At 40.3% G+C, this 20,882-nt stretch overlaps 1 protein-coding gene across 8 annotated transcripts in view; it reads left to right on the top strand.

Annotated features, from left to right (window-relative positions):
- Positions 1–20,882, top strand: part of arfgef3 (ARFGEF family member 3) — a 255,967-nt gene that overhangs the window by 44,111 nt on the left and 190,974 nt on the right. For all 8 annotated transcript variants that reach the window (XM_057342528.1, XM_057342527.1, XM_057342530.1 and 5 more), the window contains 4 exons: positions 323–1,275; positions 12,462–12,628; positions 12,998–13,163; positions 19,236–19,343. In XM_057342528.1, coding sequence (XP_057198511.1) covers positions 323–1,275; positions 12,462–12,628; positions 12,998–13,163; positions 19,236–19,343 — 1,394 coding nt within the window. The remainder of the gene's footprint in view (positions 1–322; positions 1,276–12,461; positions 12,629–12,997; positions 13,164–19,235; positions 19,344–20,882) is intronic.

Below are 20,882 nucleotides of genomic sequence, written 5' to 3'. Positions count from 1 at the left end.
TTTTTTACTGCAGCATTGTAATTGATTGACATTGACTTTATGGTCACTTGTAATTGATGTGTGAATATGTCATGACTGTCCACAAATGCAACTTGAATTGTGAATAAATGCTTTTTGGTGTTCCAGAAGTTACAAAGTGTTTTTTACTCTAGAAAGCTCAATTATAACAAAAGTTGAACAAAAATGTGATTTCTCATTAAATGATCCTCTTTTAACTAAAAGCCACTTGCTTGCATATTTGTTATCTAATGCAGTGACATTTTTGTTAACTTTTCTAAGTACTTTATGAAAAGAAATTTGACTGTCTTTTCTGTTGTGTTAGGGTGATGGATGGTATAACAGAAGCGTGTATGAAGGGTGGGATTGAGGCCTGCTACACTTCTGTGTCCTGCGCTTGTGTCCTATTGGGTACTTTAGATGAGCTCAGTCAGGGGCGTGGCCTGCTGCAGGACCAAGCTCGTGTGCTGCTGTGCCGAATGGATGAGCTAAAGGAGGGGGTGGAGTCTATGCGAGAGTCTGTAGAACTAAATGATGCGGACTTCCGCTGGCAGCGACGCATACTCTCTTCTGAGAACGCCACTTGGGAAACCGGCATTGCGGAACGCAGCCCTGACATCAGCATCAGCGTTACTACCGACACAGGCCAGACCACCTTGGAGGGGGACATGGGTCAAACCACTCCGGAGGATTGCAAGGAGAAACCGCGCCTTCCATCGCCCTCTTCCTGTGGGTTCATAGCAGGATCGGCCCCCAACCTGCCTGAATGCGTTAAAGACAGCAGTGCCCCAGAAGCCCCATCCAGTACGGCTCCTCCTGATGTAGTACAGCGCAGCCATGGCCTGGCCTTCCCTGACATCACCAACTTCCTGTCTGTGGAGTCTAGGACACGCTCCCATGGCTCACGCTACAGTGAGAGCAACTTCAGTGCGGACGAGCAGGAGCTGTCCCGAACAGAGTTCGACTCATGTGACCAGTACTCCATGGCTGCAGAGAAGGACTCTGGTCGCTCGGACGTGTCTGATATGGGGTCGGACAACTGCTCTCTTGCAGATGAGGAGCAGACACCACGAGATTGTCCAGGGCACCGTACTTTGCGGACAGCCGCTTTGTCCCTGAAACTGCTGAAGAACCAGGAGGCCGATCAGCAGAGTGCCCGACTCTTTGTCCAGTCTCTAGCTTCACTGATGCCACGCTTACTGGGTCTGCATAGCACCACGGATGTAGATGTGTCTCTGCAAAACTTCTCATCCACCTTCTGTTCAGGGCTGCAAGCAGGTAAAATTGCACCCATGTTCTACATAAGATGTCTGATGTTGGAAATTTGAGAGGAGGACTACAGATAAAACGTTAGGTTACTCACACAACCCTGGTTCTCTGATAACATGAGTGAGGTATCTCATTATGGGAATGCCTCTGGCACGACAGATCCTGGAAGCACCAGTGATGTGGGAGTCCCTCCTGCCTGATACATATATATATATGTATATATGTATATATATATATATGTATATGTGTGTGTATATATATATATATATATATGTATATGTGTGTATATACAGTATATATATATGTATATGTGTGTATATATGTATATGTGTGTATATATATATATGTATATGTGTGTATATATATATATGTATATGTGTGTATATATATATATGTATATGTGTGTATATATATATATATATNAGCCTGCAGCAGGTGCTTCCATGATGGCATCAATAATGTGACATGCCCGGACAAGCAGGACTTCTTCTTCGTGCTTGGCGGTTGACATGACAACAAACAGGCATTACGTCACCAACTCAAATTTCTTCTGAAAATTCTTTAATTTGTAGTAACGAGTAACGAAGATGGTTAGGAGAAATGTATCGGAGTAAAAGTACACATTTTATTTAGGAAATGTAGTGGAGTAAAAGTGAAAGTTGTCAGAAATATAAATAACGAAGTAAAGTACAGATATGTGAGAATTCTACTTAAGTACAGTAACAAAGTATTTGTACTTCGTTACATTACAACACTGCAGCAGGCAGCATGGCCGACTCACAGCGATCCTGCCTAACCCACCGCCTTTTCGGGATACGCCAGGGGAACCGGGCCACCATGGACTACGTGGATGAGTTCCTGGACGCGTCAGCAGATTGGGTGTTCAGTGAGGAGGTGCTTGGCTTCATTTTTAATCGTGGCCTCACCGAACCCCTCTCCCCTAGCGAGATGAGGATGCTGGGTTCCCCCAGCTTTGACAACCTGGTCTGGATTTTGGCTGACCGGGACAACCCTGAGTCCATTGCACCAGCCCGGGCTTCCCGCCCGCTAGCTACTGTGCCAGAGGGTCACGTCCTGGCCATCGCCACATTGGGGAACTCAGCCCCTCCTTCGCCCACCAGTCTCCGTGGACGGCGCCGACGGAGGGAGTCGTGGGACTCCCCGTCCGACTCCTCTAGCACGGAGTAGGTGTCGCTCCCACTTCTACTATATGTATTATGGTGTGTCTGTTTATCAAATCAATAACGGTATATACTCACATGGTCTACTGTGGGGGTCCTAGAAGATAGATGAGTTGTGAGTATAAGGGGGGGATAAGTCAGTTACGGTTGCATGTGATGGCTGTCCAGTTTAGTGTGGTATCAGTGATGTCAATAGTACAGGGGTTCGTATACTAGGTCCGGTGTGCGATGGTGACGATCTACCTACATATGGTATATCGTGTGTTGTCGCTACAGTATAGTATTGTTATGGTCCTAGTGTGTCGTGATAGTCCAGTCGGGTCGTATAATATTACTCACCGGCGATTCGCAGCCGGGTCGTCGGTGCATTGACTCGACTGTCAGTCCTGTGCTCCAGGGTCCTGTGTTCGTGTCATATTCTTTAGTTTACTATTACTGTGTTCGAGTTTATGTTAGTCAGTTTGCTTGTGTGTCGCAGTATTTTAGTTCAGTGATCTGTTGATCTCAAGTCCTAGATGCAGTGCCGTGTAGTCTCAAGTTCGTCGTGGTTGAGTTCAATCACGGATACAATTACTATACAGTCCGGTGATCAGTCTAGGTAGTCAGTCCGGTGATCCAGCAGAACTGTGCTCAGGTGTGTGTATATCCGTGGTGATAGTATATGTATACGCGGCTTACTCTGCGGCTCAGCCACTGCCGGCCGCCGTCTGGTGTGTCCGGTGTAATATATATACTTGTTACGGACGTCATAAATGTGCTTCATGTACCATGCGCTGGTTGTGTATGTATCTATGGTGCTGTATACTACGTGGCGTCTAATAGCCTTGTTCTAGACCGGCTGTGTGTTAATATGTGCTCAGTACTGTGGCGTTCTCAGTATGTTTAGTTATGGTCCGTGTTTAGTCCAAGTCGGTCATATACATGGGAGCTCCCCGGTGTCTCGCATACGTAAACTGTTCCTATAAATACCAGGAATCTCTTCGCTAGTCTAAGGACCCGCGTACCTTCATACGTGTAAATGATATAATGAGCCCAGCCAGGGTGAGATATGGAGGACTGTTCGTATTCTATATACTAATAACCCAACTGTTATTTTGTTATGCCCCCTGGGTTTATGAAACTTGTGTTTTTATCCCACCTATATCCCATGTATTGGTTGTTCTGTTTGTCCCACCAAGAATCTATTTGATTATTTTTATAGTTTAGATTGTCATCCTAGCTTATTTTCTTATGATTTACTATAATGTTTTGTCTGGCTTGTCTTTTTGCTTCACCGTCTTCCTTGTTATGTCGTACATACACTTACTGATAACTAGAACACTCTGGAAGGTGCTTCAATTAAAGTATGGGTCATTTGTGTCTAGTTGGGTGTATATTTCATGCTTCCTTAAGTAATTATAGTATAATATATTTTTTTAAATCATGTCATATACATATGGCCAAAAGTAAGTGGAAGTGAGCATGGCGAAAAATATAAGAACGCTTGGAGCTCTCAGAGCTGATGTGTGGGTGTGCTTTGGTTTTCAAAAAAAGGAGTCATGGAGTAATGAGTTATATCAAATAATGCTGTTTGTAGGCTTCGCAAGTCGTGACACAAGTCACTTGGCTACTGCAGTGCATTAGACAAAAAATTTATTAAGAAAAGTAACAATGACATTTATTGTGCTTTCACGGATGTGACACCAGCACATTTACAGCACGGATGAAGCAGGGGTTTAAACTGCCCATGTTCAGTGTTTTAACTGTAATGCACCACAACAGCCAAGTGACTTGCGTGACCCACCTTATTCAGTTGGTCGCACCAACTTACAATTTGTCGCACCCTTTTTTATGGTAATCATAATGACCTTGCATAATGACCTCAGTTGATGAATTGTGCTGTTAATTTGTCACTCTGTCTTTTAAAATAGTTGGATATAGACTGCTTCATATTTTCACTTTTACACTTGCGAGACCAATGAATGCAAAGAAACTGTAATGATGAGCAGTCAGGTCAGATCTAAATGCAAACAGTGTATTTAATATAAACGTAAAATCCAAGGAACACAAAGGCACAACGAACACATCACAATATGAACAATACCACACAACTCACACAAGAAACACAGGCACTATACACTCACCTAAAGGATTATTAGGAACACCATACTAATACGGTGTTTGACCCCCTTTCGCCTTCAGAACTGCCTTAATTCTACGTGGCATTGATTCAACAAGGTGCTGAAAGCATTCTTTAGAAATGTTGGCCCATATTGATAGGATAGCATCTTGCAGTTGATGGAGATTTGTGGGATGCACATCCAGGGCACGAAGCTCCCGTTCCACCACATCCCAAAGATGTTCTATCGGGTTGAGATCTGGTGACTGTGGGGGCCATTCTAGTACAGTGAACTCATTGTCATGTTCAAGAAACCAATTTGAAATGATTCGAGCTTTGTGACATGGTGCATTATCCTGCTGGAAGTAGCCATTAGAGGATGGGTACATGGTGGTCATAAAGGGATGGACATGGTCAGAAACAATGCTCAGGTAGGCCGTGGCATTTAAACGATGCCCAATTGGCACTAAGGGGCCTAAAGTGTGCCAAGAAAACATCCCCCACACCATTACACCACCACCACCAGCCTGCACAGTGGTAACAAGGCATGATGGATCCATGTTCTCATTCTGTTTACGCCAAATTCTGACTCTACCATTTGAATGTCTCAACAGAAATCGAGACTCATCAGACCAGGCAACATTTTTCCAGTCTTCAACTGTCCAATTTTGGTGAGCTCGTGCAAATTGTAGCCTCTTTTTCCTATTTGTAGTGGAGATGAGTGGTACCCGGTGGGGTCTTCTGCTGTTGTAGCCCATCTGCCTCAAGGTTGTGCGTGTTGTGGCTTCACAAATGCTTTGCTGCATACCTCGGTTGTAACGAGTGGTTATTTCAGTCAAAGTTGCTCTTCTATCAGCTTGAATCAGTCGGCCCATTCTCCTCTGACCTCTAGCATCAACAATGCATTTTCGCCCACAGGACTGCCGCATACTGGATGTTTTTCCCTTTTCACACCATTCTTTGTAAACCCTAGAAATGGTTGTGCGTGAAAATCCCAGTAACTGAGCAGATTGTGAAATACTCAGACCGGCCCGTCTGGCACCAACAACCATGCCACGCTCAAAATTGCTTAAATCACCTTTCTTTCCCATTCTGACATTCAGTTTGGAGTTCAGGAGATTGTCTTGACCAGGACCACACCCCTAAATGCATTGAAGCAACTGCCATGTGATTGGTTGATTAGATAATTGCATTAATGAGAAATTGAACAGGTGTTCCTAATAATCCTTTAGGTGAGTGTATATATATATATATATAAATAATATATACTTATATACAGTACCAGTTATATTAGGCAACCGTGAGTCAGGTTCTTAAACTGTTGATAATCATACAGATTCATGATTAGATTATGACTTCACATCTAGTGCATTAGATGCTCGAATTTAGACCAATCACGACAAAGTGTACTGTACATTTAATTCTTTAGAAAAAAAATCGATAAGCTTTTGCTTTTTGAATGATTTGGATAGGAAGATTATAATTGACAGTACTTATTATTTAGAACTAGTACACCGAAACTGTTGAATATTGATTTCAAACATATATATATATTGTGGTCATATCCTAAAAATACATTAAGTCACACTTTTTCTGTGATTAATCACGATTAATCCAATAACTTATATTTTAAAATTACTTTTACATTTGAATAATTTCACATTTAATCTTCAAATTGATGTAGAAACAACATATTTCTTTAACAGCATCATTTTATGAAAGCTAACATCTTTGATATTAGTATTGTAACTGATGTCTCTATTAAATTGATTATTTTAACATGAATTATAGCCATTCAACAGTATAATTGAGAGCTCATGTAGGAAATATACAGAAATTGAAGGACACTTTACAGTCTTTAATGCTAAAGTTATAAATTAAATGCAGAAGAATTCTCATTAAAGCTACAAAATCACATTGATTTCTTTTGATTTTGTTCTTTGATTAACATTAGTGACAGGAGTCAGAGCAGCACGTTTAAGAACGCGGCCCCTTTAAGAGCTGTCTCAGTACGCAGATCTGACCGTCACCGCACTCCCATTTTCACAACTCTTTGCATTCATTTAAGATTTTATTTTACACTTTGAAGTCTGTGCTTAAGAAAATGCTAGACAAAACGGGCTTTCTGACATAATCTTGTGTGGTTTTATCCATTCAAGCACATTATATATAATATAATATTTTAAAGGATATTACAAGATTAACAAGATTAACAGATTTTTGTTAAAATACTTTTACAGATGAAAGTCACATCAACATTGATAATATATATCATATTTATGTCAAGTTCAAAATATATTATGTGTAATCACTAGGGCTGTCAACGTTAACGCGTTAACGCATGCGATTAATTTTTTCAAATTAACGCGTGAGAAAATATTTATCGCAATTAACGCATCATCCGTTTGTTTTGACATCCTTTGTCTAGCGTTACATTATGTAATCACGCTCTTATTCATGTACAGGCTTTTAAACCACTTAAGCGCGATTTGAAACAGTTGCTTTGAGGCGTTCAATGAAGATAGACAGCTTCTAAACTGTGGGACGCGGCAAAACGCAACGAGAGGTCCAGTCTGGTGTAAACAGTCATGGGCTGAAGGCTGCGTCGGTGAATCTCTGTCAGACAGCGCATCCGTGTTAAGTTCTCTTTCGTGCTTGAATGGATAAAACCACACAAGATTATGGAAAAAATGATGTGTGCGAAAGGAAAAATGTATGTGTGCGAAAGGAGAATTTGTACAATTCGGTACAAGCCGAAATTCATTATAGCACTCTCACACACTCACATTCTCCTCTCACACACTTACATTCTCCTTTCACACACTCACATTTTTCCTCTCACACACTCACATTCTCCTTTCGCACACTCACATTCTCCTTTCGCACACTCAAATTCTCCTTTCGCACACATACATTTTTCCTTTCGCACACATACATTTTTCCTCTCGCACACGTACATTTTTCCTCTCACACACGTACATTTTTCCTCTCACACACTCACATTCTCCTTTCGCACACTCACATTCTCCTTTCGCACACATACATTTTTCCTTTCGCACACATACATTTTTCCTCTCGCACACGTACATTTTTCCTCTCGCACACGTACATTTTTCCTCTCGCACACGTACATTTTTCCTCTCGCACACGTACATTTTTCCTCTCACACACGTACATTTTTCCTCTCACACACGTACATTTTTCCTCTCACACACTCACATTCTCCTCTTTCACACTCACATTCTCCTTTCGCACACATACATTTTTCCCCTCACACACGTACATTTTTCCTCTCACACATACATTCTCCTTTCACACACACTCACATTCTCCTTTCGCACACACACATTTTTCCTCTCGCACACGTACATTTTTCTCCTTTCACACTCACATTCTCAGCCAACTCAGTGATGTGTAACATAAGCACAAAACCCGCAGCCACTCCTGGAATAGAACGGGAATACATATCGTCGCTGTCGGGCGGAATCCTCGTATCTACAAAACCATTATTTTTCAGGAAGTTAAAAAAACTGCATATTTTTTGAGTTTTTAAACATTGTATCGTTAAAGTTGGTATTATACCTTATATTGCTATCATATACTGTTGTGTACCAACATTAACACAACATTTCCCCAAAACCATGTTTAATCGGAGATACAAGGTTTATAATTTAGGAGCAGGGAGATACGAGATTACGCTGTCATTGATAAGAATGGTACGGACACAGACGTCACTGCTGCCAGCAGTGTTCATCAAAGTCTGTGGTCGCGTTGAGCCTTTTGACAAGAGACGAGGGTTTAAGAGCTAATGAAAGCTAATGATTGTGGTTACATACATCTTCCTAAACTCTATTTTAAACGTTAGAGCTATGAGTGATGCAATACCAAAATAAAACGTTAAACAGGCTGTCTAATATAGGCGGAAATTAATCTGCACGCAAATAAAGTCGGCGGTCGCGTTGAGCCTCTTGACAAGAGAAAAGGTTTCAATTGTTAATCAAAGCTAACGACTGGTTACATACATCTTCCTAAACTCTATTTTAAAGGTTTAAAAACTATAAGTGATGTAATACAAAAAACGATGAGCTGACTAGGCTGTCTAATAGGCGGAAATTAGCCGAATCTGCTCGCAAACGTACCTTCGTGGCTCAAGGACTTCCTTCTGCACCGAAGCATTACAGCTATCGATTTTTAACAAAACAGACCTACTCAAACGTATCTAACCTAACTACTTTCACTCGTTATTGTCTAAAAAACTTTCAATCAGGAGACGTAATGCGAGGAGCTCCCGCGGAGTGAAGAAGAGGTGGAGTTACGAGACTTCTCAGACAGTTGAAGTGTCCAATGGAGTTAAGAGATTTGCTCTCAAGCTATTTTCAACACTTTAGATTGGTTAATAATTTGTAAAAATAACAGACCCACATGGGGACTGACCAATAGCATCGATTTGTGAAAAAATATGAAATTGACCAAATTTGGACATAGGAGGTTTCCGCCCGACAGCGACGATATGAAAAATCAAACACTCCACAGAACTGAGCATTTTGATTGGTCTCTTTGTGCTTTTCTTTTCTTTTCCCACACGCTCAGGATGGAATGAGCCAGTGATGGTTCTGTGACCTCCAGCCTATAAAACTGAACAAAAGTCAAAGCCCAACTCGCTGCCACACATATGATCTGACATGCCCTTAAACAGTGCCCATGAGGTAGTCATTCCTCTGGTAGAATGAGCCCTCAGACCCTCCGGAGGACTAAGTGCCATGCTATTATAACACAATATAATAGCTTCCACTACCCAGTGGGACAGGCAGCGACGTGAGATAGGTTTGCCCTTATGAGAATCAGCCCATGACACAAATAATGGGATTACACTTTCTTAGTGTCTTCGTTCTATCCATTTAGCGATGCAGCGCACGGACAGGGCACAAGCAGAGAAGCCGCTCGTCTTCCGCTGAGGAATAAGGCGGCGGATGAAAAGACAGCAAATTCACCTGCTTACACGCAAGAGCCGATTTGCTGACTTTAGGCACAAATACAGGATTTGTTTTGAGAGTTACAAGTGTCATGAACTGACAACGCAAGTTCACTAACCCGCTTCACGGTTGAAAGAGCCAATAATAAAGCCACCTTTAGCAAAAGAAGCTTTAAATCAATAGTCTCTATATCCCACGGTGGACTCAGCGGCTTTGAAACCTTGTTCAGACGCTGCACACCTCTCATAAACTTGCATACGAGTTTGCGTTGACCTATAATATCCCCTCAATCCCCACATGGCACGCAGAAATAGTGGCAAGATATACCTTTATTGTAGAAAAGGATCTGCCTAAGCAGAGAAAAGGATCGATATGTCTGTGCACGCACGTTGAAACTCTGAATTGTTTTAATCACCCTCGGGGGCAGACCCGTAATGCTCAAGTTCAACCGCACATGGGCCAGGCCCAGAGAGCTTCTTTGTCCACGGCTGGGTGAAAAATATCCCCTTGCCGTTGGCCGTAAAAGAGTTGTATTATCTCCGTTAGCCACACTTTCCCTGGCCAGTTCGGGGCAATCAGAATTACTGAATGACAGCACTCTCTTTCCCTTCTTAGAGTAGGTACGATCAGACTCAGTGGAGAGTCTGCAGGGTGGAGAGTCCATTCTCAGTACAGAGGATTTCTTCTGGATAGGAGGTCTGCCCCCATATTCATTATTCCCGGGACATGCGTTGCCCGTAATGAATGAAAATACTTTGCGCTCCACACTATCAGTTTCTGAGCCATACTGTGAGGCATAACCAAGCTTGTGCCCCCTGACAATTTTTGAATGCTGCCGCCATCGTATTGTCTGATCTTAGGAAGTGCACAAAATGTTTCATTGCCTGAAAAACTGTTAACAGTTCCAGGAAGTTTATGTGCGCTTTCTCAAGCGAGACAGGCCATTTCCCTTTCGCTATCCTGCTCTCGCACACTGCACCCCAACCTGTGAGCAGCCCATCCGTCCTTACCACTTTTCTCAGAGAAACTGCCCCCAGCAGTGTCCCTGACTCGAGAAAGGGGCGATCTCTCCAGTGACTGAGAGCGTGCATGCAAAGTGATGTCACAATTACTTTGCGATTGAGGAGACGTTTTGGACTCAAGCACTACGCCGCTATCCAGTGCTGAAACTCTCTCATTTGCAACAGTCCCAGTGGACGTAAACACAGCCTGAGTTGGACTCTGCTCCCTTTCTAAAAAATGGAGAGGCAGCCGCGAATCGACCTGATGCGTTCCTCCGATAGAAACGCTTGATACAGGACTGAGTTCAGTCTGAGACCCAAGTAGATAATTTCTTGTGTAGGCACTAAGCAGCTCTTTGTCTTGTTCACTTTGAAGCCTAAGCTTTCCAAATGGGACATGAGCGCTTTTGTATCTATCACCGCCTGTTGCCGTGATGTGGCGCAGAGGAGAAGATCGTCCAAATAGGCTGACACTCTGAGACCCGCTATTCTCAGTGGAGTGAGCGCTGCTTCGACACATTTGCTGAACACTCTCTGGGCTAATAAGAGCCCGATAGGAACTGTCAAAAACTTGTAGGCTGTGGCCTGATAGGCAAACCTGAGGAATTTTCTGTGTGCCGGGTAGATGCTTATGTGAAAATGTGTCTTTCAGATAGACTGATGTACACCAGTCTCTGGGAGGAATAAATTGGCACAGGGCTTTTAGCGAGAGCATTTTGAATGTGTACTTCTTGAGGTATTTGTTGGAATACCTTTGGAATATTGGAAGAGATCGAGAATGAAGTAGGGACCACCCGCAGTGGTATATATATCAGGGAGGCGGGACTCCGGCATCACTGTCGTGGTTGGTTTGTCAGCTGACAGACGTGGTGTCATTGGTGCTTCCAAGATCTGTCGCACCAGAGCGTTCCTATAGTGAGATACCTAGCGAATGTTTGAAAGAGAACATGGATTGTGCATGTTATAAGCATTGGCCAAAACAGAGAAACTGAATATTTAAAGTAGGTTCGCCAATGCCAGTATATACTGTGTTATAGAATTTTACTACAACAAATTGTACAAATTATGTACTACCTACTGTATTAAACAGTATATAATGTATATAAATAATTGTATTGATGTAATATTATGTGCATGTAAACATGATCACTTGTTTCTTTAGTCAGTCACTTCATCTTTTTTAACTGTGACCTTGTTTACTATTATACATGGTTCAAAGACTTTAAAATGTCCCCATCAAAATAAATATACAAACGTGATTTTATGTCTATAGAAAGCCCATTAAATTTAAGTAAAATGTCTACTTTATGGTTTCAACTAAATTTTTGGAGAATAAAATGTCAAAATTTGGTTGATATAATGTTACATTGTCATTCAGTGTAACACAATAATTATGTACAAATTCAAACAACTTGCTTTTTCTCACTTATTAAAATATATAAAAGGATAAGGGAGCAGCATCTTCTGACTTGTACATATTAACATTTATAAAAGAATAAGGGAGCATAGTACATTTTATTGTGCTGTAAATGGGTAAACAATTCTTATTGACAAATGGGCAAAACTTGGATAGTGGCACATTTAAAAATGTAAAATTACAGCTAATTAGTAATTAGTCTTTTAATATGTCATAAATTGTATTTTTGTTGTAAATGTGCCTGACAAGATTGTTACACTGAATGACATTTTAGTGGGCATCTTCTGTAAATCAGGGGAAAAAGAGTGGTATTTATTTTTTGCAACAAAAAAAGTTATTAAATTAAACTGAAAACTGTAAAAATGGGCTCTCGCAATTTAAAGCAGTATTCCAATTATTGTTTTTATGCTTGAACCCTTTTTCGTCTTTGACCATCATACAAAAAAATACAATGTTAATTGCATTATTGCATTATTTTTATCTAGATAGCTGATAATGCTGAAAAAGTTGTTTTGTGATGCACAGGAGGGGTTCATTGTCCAGGATTTGAGGGCAGTGAAAACCTGAGTTGTCAGGCTCTTATGAACGCAGATGGATTGTACCTGCTGGCGTATTACGCTCTGTTACTCAACCTCAAACTGTGCTGCTGTGAACATTACCACAGGAAAACCACACCTGCTCTGCTCTCTTTGGTATGACATGTGCCAGATTCATAAAGCTTTTTGTTTTAAAAGGAATAAACCCTTTTAATGGTTTTCTTATCAGATTTACAATGCATTATCAGTCAGCTATAAGCATTTTTCATGGACGCTGGGGGGTACATCCGGGTCAGTGTTAGTTGTGGAAATCTTTTTCCGGCAGTATGTACACAGGTGCTATAGAGACTAGACAATTGTAACCAAATCAACAAAGATGCAGAATCATTCTAAAGCACAATTTTAATATTTGGACATGCATGATATACAAAAGTCATTTAAATCATGTCTAAATTTGGATTTCTTTTGAATTCCTTAAGTACTGATTTAAAGGTTTGCCAGTGTGTATTCTCTGTGTGTGTGCAGAAGGAGTTTGTGCATCAGATCCAGAGCAGCGGGGTGCTGGTGGTTCTGTCTCAGGCATGGATTGAAGAGCTCTACAATCAGGTGCTGGAGAGAAACTTGCTGGGAGAGGCCGGATACTGGGGCACGGCAGAGGAGCAGTCGTTACCTCTCATTACCATGCTCACTGGTAATATTTGACAATAGTACTCCACCTCTCATTATCATGCTCACCAGTAATATAGCTGCAAGCAGCAATTACGGGGTCATGCCCTACAAGGGCACAAAGGGAAATACATGTGGACATTTCTGAAGATTAGTTTCGGCACAGCAGATATGTAAAAGCACAAAGAACACAATATAATAGCTTATAACTTTTGACCACAAGGTGGAGCTGTCACCAAACTTTTGTAAGGAGAACAAGTCATTCCAGTGACGCCAAAGGGTGTGGCTGTATCTTCGTGAAACTTTTGTGTATTGACAAGAAAATTGGTAAGCATCATATGCATCTTGTCAATACACAAAAGCATCATATGCTTACCTATTTTCTTGTCAATACACAAAAGTTTCGCGAAGATACAGCCACACCCTTTGGTGTGCTCACCTTGATTTCATTAAAGGGGTCATTCTTTTGCTGTTTTTGAGGCTTTGATGATGTTTTTTGGGTGTTTAACAATGGATGTTCATGTTTCTTGTTTCAAAAACGCTTTATATTTCAAGTCTATTGTTCACCACTGTTCCTCTTGTCACAAAACGCCTGGATTTCTTCCGGTGTATAAATAAAGTCCCTCCTTCCGAAACGCTCTGATTGGTAAAGCTGACCAGGTCTGTCGTGATTGGTTCCCCGCTTAGAGCGTGTGTGTGAAGATTTCCCACCCATACCATATCAGCGAGCATACTCTTCTCAGGCTGTTGTGATTGGTCGATCCCCCTCTCAGTGCACGTGTATTCATAAACTTGGGCTTTTAGCAATAAACTGTAACAACAACTTCACTTCATCAGTTAAAAACATGCAGATCGATCGAAGTGTAATGGAGGTCTGCTAGTGCATGTGCAAACGTCAATCTTTGTTAGAGATCACAATTTTTTCCCTACTATGGCGAGGGTAATGACACCAGACCGATTGGGTCAGACCGGTTATATTAATTAACACTAATAACAGAAGCGTTAGGCTTGCCTTTTTATATTAGCCCCGGATAATAAAACAAGCAGATTGACCAGGAGACATTTACACGCAGGACTTCAAAGGACGTTTCATAGAAGTGTTTTAGAGGTATGCACACACACACACACACACACACACACACACACACACACACACACACACACGCTTTCACAGCCGATATCATGGAAGCTGTTATTTGACCGTTGGTTATCTTAGAATGTGTGTCACTGAATTCTTATTACCAGCTGTAGGACTGTGATGAAAGTGAAAGTTTAGGCGCGCAGCTCAGTCAAATGTTTACAATCTCTGATAACCAAACACTACCCCAGTGGCTCTTCCTGTTCTCTAAGGAAGGCCTCCCTTTTTTGGCGTATTCCTGTGGGCGGAGGTTACTAAAAACACTCGAAATAGTGACATCATGTACCTGCGAAGTAGAGGGCTGTAGTCCGATTCCAGCCGTTCTCTGTAGTCCTTGAAAAACAAATTCTGTTAAAGACAATATCTCGCTTGGCATTGAACTTTGATCTTTATAATTTTGCAGGTATTATTTATGCTCCAGCAGCAAGATTACACACTAACTAAAGGTTGAAAATTGGGATCGCGGGGAATGGCCGCTTTAAGGCTCTATTTAAGAACCCTTTGATCAATCAAAAAGCTTTTATTAATTTTTATTTAGGGGTGTCCCTAGAAACTATATACAAAATTCAGTGCAAATCAGACAGCTTTTGTAGGAGGAGTTCGTAAAAGTATGTTTTTTATATAATTCAATATAACAGACAGGAAGTATGGTGGAATATGACAACTTTGATATCAATGAACTCTGCTTGAGCCAACAAATATACTAATGTGAATCGAATAGCATTGTTGATTTCCTCGTATGTTACAAGCAGATTAATAGATTATACCTTGACCACTATTATCTCTTGACCACTATTTGGGCATCCTCTCAGAACATGACCTTGATGAACCATACCAAGTTTCATAGCGATCCGCCATTGCGTTTCTAAAATACTGCATTTTACAGAAAAATTCCAAATGGGGGACACCTACAATGGCAGATCGAGGAAATATTTTTGACATGTCAGACTATCACATTTTCAAAACCAAATTTAAAAACACAGGGAAAGGCAGTTAGAACACGAGAAAATTGCTTAACTTTTGACCATTAGGTGGCGCTGTCAGCAAATTTCTATGGGGTGAACAAGATGTGCCAATGATGATATGTACACACTATGTGTCAATACACAACGTTTTGCAGTGTCAATTTTGAAGTCAGTCGGAACATAGTTAATGTTTTGTTTAGTTAAAAGGCCACTAGGTGGCACAGCCCTACCACCTTTTTTGTTTGTTCTCAGACCGTGCCCATAAATCAACACGTAAAATTATATGAAGATATCTCATTTCGTGTAGAAGTTATAAGCATGTACACCCAGAAACGAAAATAAAAATAACACCAGCCAAACTTTTTATGCATTTTCGGCCACTTAGCATGGAAATTTTGACATTTGGCTCATGAAATTAAGTAAACCACTAAATGTTCCGTGTTTCCTACACTGGTTTCATCTCGATCGAAGTAACGTTGCAAAGTTATTTGCAATTGTTTTTTTTTTGCGTTAAATCACAGTACAGGCCAAACCGTAAGGCCAAACCTGGCATGTTTGGTATCGTTGGACTTGGCAAGAAAGATCCGTCAATCGCAGACAGATTTTTAGGCCTGTAAATATATATCCTCACCACTAGATGGGGCTGGTCCGAAACTTCACGAGCTCTCTCAGGGCATAGTGCTGATGACCCATAACGAATTTCGTAACAATACGCTAATGCGTTCATAAAAGACAACATTTTGCTACATTATTCAATATGGCCGACATGGGAAAACTGGATATTGTTCGACTCAGCATGACACCCCGCATTTAACAAGGCCAACGTTTTTTTTTTGGACAAATCATTTTGAAGTTAAAAGCGAAAAAAGCTATTTTTCGTATCTTCGGACCACTAGGTGGATCTGCGCCGAAACACAAGCATGTTACCTCAGGTCGGGCTTGTGATGACATCTACCAAGTTTTGTGTCGATACATGAAAGTTTGGCGAAGATCCCAGCTAGCCAAAATACGTGACTGTTACATAATGTCTACGTAATCTTATGACCAAATTTACGTCGTGACGTAACCTCGTGACCTAATCTGCCAGTAGTGGTCACGTTGTGATAACGTAATGGATTAAAAAATTTGTGCTGGTAACCAGTTAGTAATTTAAATATTTTATTTAATATTCTTTGGGCGGACATGCAGTACAACTAATTTAACTTGTCCTTATTTGCCCATAATTATTTTAGAGACTTTTTAAATAACAATGACACAGACTCAGAGTTGGAATACTTTTTATTTATATAGATACAACCAACATATTGAGAGCAACATATCAAATTGCATTTAAAACAGTATACAAAACATGTTTAAAAATATATTTGAACAACAAAGTGTTTGTTCAGATACTTATAATAACAGTTATAACTGTTACAGTTATTTAAAACATAGCATCGAGCATGATTCACTACAGATAAATAATTACAGAAGAATAAATATTACAAAAAACACTTCAAATATAAGATATGTTACTTAATGTGATTGTTGGTATTTTTATACAGAGTTATATGTCCTCTTCAGGTCAGGTGCCGTGTTATGTCCCGTAGCCGTGGTTAAAGTTACTCTTAACCACCACCGGTGCTATAAACAATAAAATATAATGAAATAAAACCTAAAGCAACGTTTTCTTTGCACTTACTCTCATTTATTTTTGTAAAAGCCGCTTATTTGTTGAGCTGTAACGAGTCTTACCTGATAAAATGAAATTTCCTGTCAGATTCCTGTCAGTACAGAAGCCCTTCAAAAAAGCGTTGACAACATTCTGTCAGAATATAATTTTTATTTCAGAAAAATCTGAATAAATTAAATTAGTTTTTCACAAGTATTAAACAACAATTGTTAAATTAAAACATGTCTTACTTCAGAGAAACTGTCGGTCCTCCTGTTAACAGCTCAGCTGTGCACGTGCTGTTCTAAACTTGATAACTTACTTCCCATAACAGAGAGCTGCCTGCATGTAGTGTATTAAATATCTTTTAGCTTATTTAATCAACAGATTTACAATGTTCTGACTAAAAACGTTTAAACGTGCATATTTAAATAGTAAACACCATGTAAATGTTACATGTCAATGTTAATCAAACTTTTATTGGTAATGACATTACGTGCCCGCAACGTGTCACTTATGTTACCCGTAGGTCATGTTATTACCAAAATAGTATGAATATAACGTAACTGGACCGTCCTTGGTTATCTTATAATGTCATGAGTTTGTGCAGGCGACGTCATGAATTGGTCATTTAATGGTAATGAAATTACTTGCCTGGGACGTGCCAGCTACGTTGCCAGCTGGTAAGTCATAAAATTACCAAAAAGGACCAATAAATTACGTAACCGGTACATCATGTGTTAGCTGGTATTATGGAGGAATTTCATGATATGTCTTTATGTTTTTGATCATTATTCACCATGTATTGCTCTTCGTTTTAAACACATTTTTATGATATTCAGAAAAGCACCCTGCACAGCTGTGTTTTTGATGTCTGGCAGTGTTTATGAAATCTGGGGACTTTTTCCGGCCCCAACCCTACAGTATGACCAAATCTGGGCATGTTCCGCTCCGTTACTATGACTATAATCTACATTGAGTAAGGCCACAGTTTTACCACAGATATAGACAAGAGAAGGAGGTGAAGAAGGGGAAACAGGTCATGATGACCATGACATAATTGTGGTGGGCGAGGATATATAAAAATATATTAAAAAAATTAGGTAATAGCCAGCCTACCACGAATAGATACGCACCTTGTTGCCTGGGATATATTGGTGACAGAAAATAACAATTGGTTAATAAAAATAAGAGATAACGGGAATCTACCTGATTGGTTTTAGAAAGGACCACCTTTCAGAAGTTTCACTATAACTGTAGACTGAAAACACTTGGTTTTCAGATGACTTGGAACATCTCACTTTGTTTGACTCGAGCAAATAAAGTTAACTCCTTGACACCCGGACCTTCTTTGTCTGAGAGATTTTTTGAACTACAAGACTGATATTTTTCCACAACAGTATACAGCATTAAATCCATTTTGGCAAGCTCTCCTTGGAATTCGTTGACGCGCTGTATGAGAACGGATTGACCAATCGAAAATCCTTTGATAAATTTTTGTCAGCACCGTCTCTAGATGCTACATACCAAATGTCTTACAAATCGGTAAAAAGCTCTAGGACGAGTTTGAAAACGTATGTTTTTCGAATAATTAAAAAGGCCGAAAAAAGTTCATGAAGGAAAATTTGTGCATTTGAATTGTGAGCTAAAAATAATTTTGTTTCTACGGCATACGGTTCAGAAGTTATGATCAAAAATGTATATGAAAGTTTTGTCTGTTGGTGGCGCTAGAGGGATTGAGATAGAGACTCCAAATTTGCTACAGTAACATGAGACTGTCCTCTATTTGTGTGCCAAATCTCATAAATTTCCTATGTACGGTTCTATGGGCTGCCATAGGCGGATGAAGAAAATTAATGAAAACAATACGGGTCTCTGCCCCTTCGGGGCTTGACCCCTACTAACACTCCACCTTTCATTACCATGCTCACCAGTAATGCTCTAAAATAATACTCCATCTCTAATTACCATTCTCACCAGTTATTCTCCACCTCTTATTACCATACTCACTGGTAATACACTACAACAATACTCCACATCTTATTGCCATGTTCACCAGCAATAGTTAATTTCTCATTACCATGCTCGCTGGTGATAGTCCGCGTCCATTCAATTTAGATACGTCCGTTTTATTGCATGTACAGTACTACAAAGCAGACACACAATGTTAGATTTTTTTCTATCGTTTGGGTCTTGGTAAATGGAAATAATGTAGTGGATTCAGGTTTGTTAATCCCACTTTCTTTTTACTATATTTAATTTTTAACCTTACTATACAGTATATGCATTAAAATGATCCTAAATTATCATTGAATCTCTTCTCTCAATGTCTCTTCCTCTTAGACGTAGATGGACTGGGCAGCACTGCTATATGTGGGCAGCTGATCAGAAAGGCCTCCACACAGTCGCCCTTTACCTCTGACAAGAACGGCAGTGACAACATGGTGGCAGGTAAAGTACATGCTGCACAAGCACTTTTGCCTAAATATCAGCGATTTATTGTTTTTTATTGTCAGCTCCATGAAAAAAGTGCACTTGACGTGGCAAATCCTACAGCAGGGCTAGTCAACGGGCGGCCAGCGGGCCAAATGAGGCCTGCCAATCATCTTTACACTGGAAGAAAACAGCAATAATATTCATGTGCCTTAACATTTCAAATAAGTGGAGAGACTTTAAAAACGTTGTGCTTTAAGAAATGCATGTCCTGAGACGTCATATCTTTGAAAGGCCAAAACGCTGATACATTCAATACAAAAGTAATTTCCGCTGCCAGAACGATATATTGACGTCTTATAAAGATATTAGATCGGTCTTGTCCAAGGACTTAATGTTATTTACAACGTTATAATAGGCAATCCACAGCCTCTGGCAATCGGTTTGTGCATGTGATAGGTCGCATTCCAAAACGTGTCTTGTGCCCTTGAAAGTAACTGCAGGAAGGGTACACCACGTGAACGGTTGTCTCAGATAATGGGAAAACTGTTGTTTTTTTATTACTGCATTCATTATGTATGAAAATACGGCTATATTTACGAGAAACAGCAGTCCATGTCCCTCCAAAGCTCACACTACAAAACTCTGCGCCCTTCTGAGTGTGTGGGGCACATGAATATTATTGCTGTTTCTTCCAGTGTCCAAAGACTGGAGATTAGATGAACTGGAATTACTAAAACCCTGTCCAACAGTAATGGGAATAACGGCATTATTAATAAACAGCGTTTTTTTTTTTTTTTAGTAACAAGTAATCAAACGAATTTCTGTTTCCCCCATTGCAATGCCGTTCCCGTTACTGACAATAAAATGCAGCGTTACTATAATTGAGCTCACTGAAGCAGTTTTCATCCAAGTAGGCTCTCTCTCATCCAAAGGACCTGCAACGTTTTTTCTCAGCTGTGTGTGTTGGGGGTGGGACACATACACTGTAACTGATTTTGATTGGTGTGTGTGAGTGGGGTGGGAGATAATTGCATAACTGATGATGATTGGCTTAGGTAAAGTAAATTTTCAACTTTTGCCAACCAGAGGCAGAGGAGGGCGGGTTTTCACACACAAAACCAGTCGCACAGAGTACACCAACGCCTAGGAGTCAGAGCGATGTCAAGAGCAACAAGTTCAAATGTAGCTTTCGCAAACTGGATATATAAGCACTACTTTCCCCTCGTTATGGTGAAACACAAGGAATGTGTATTTAACATGCAACTTATTCCCAGGGACAAAGAGGCTCCACGTTTTCCAAATGCTGCCTATCCACACTGAAACGTGCTGAAAGCGTATACTCAACTCAGCTCAACTTTATTTATATAGTGCTTTATATCATTTTGATTGTTACAAAGCAGCTGTACATGAGACATATTGACTATAAGCAAAACAATTAAAGTTGTACCTGTAAAAACAAAAAAAAAGGTGAAAACACAGAAGACAGACATACCCACATACAAAACACCTCACATACACAATATGCACATGTACTAACACACATAGACATAGACA

This window comes from Triplophysa rosa, linkage group LG9 (assembly GCF_024868665.1).
Source record: "Triplophysa rosa linkage group LG9, Trosa_1v2, whole genome shotgun sequence".
Taxonomy (NCBI): domain Eukaryota; kingdom Metazoa; phylum Chordata; class Actinopteri; order Cypriniformes; family Nemacheilidae; genus Triplophysa; species Triplophysa rosa.
The sequence above is the reverse complement of the archived record's forward strand: the minus strand, read 5'-3'. Positions and strand labels throughout refer to the sequence as shown.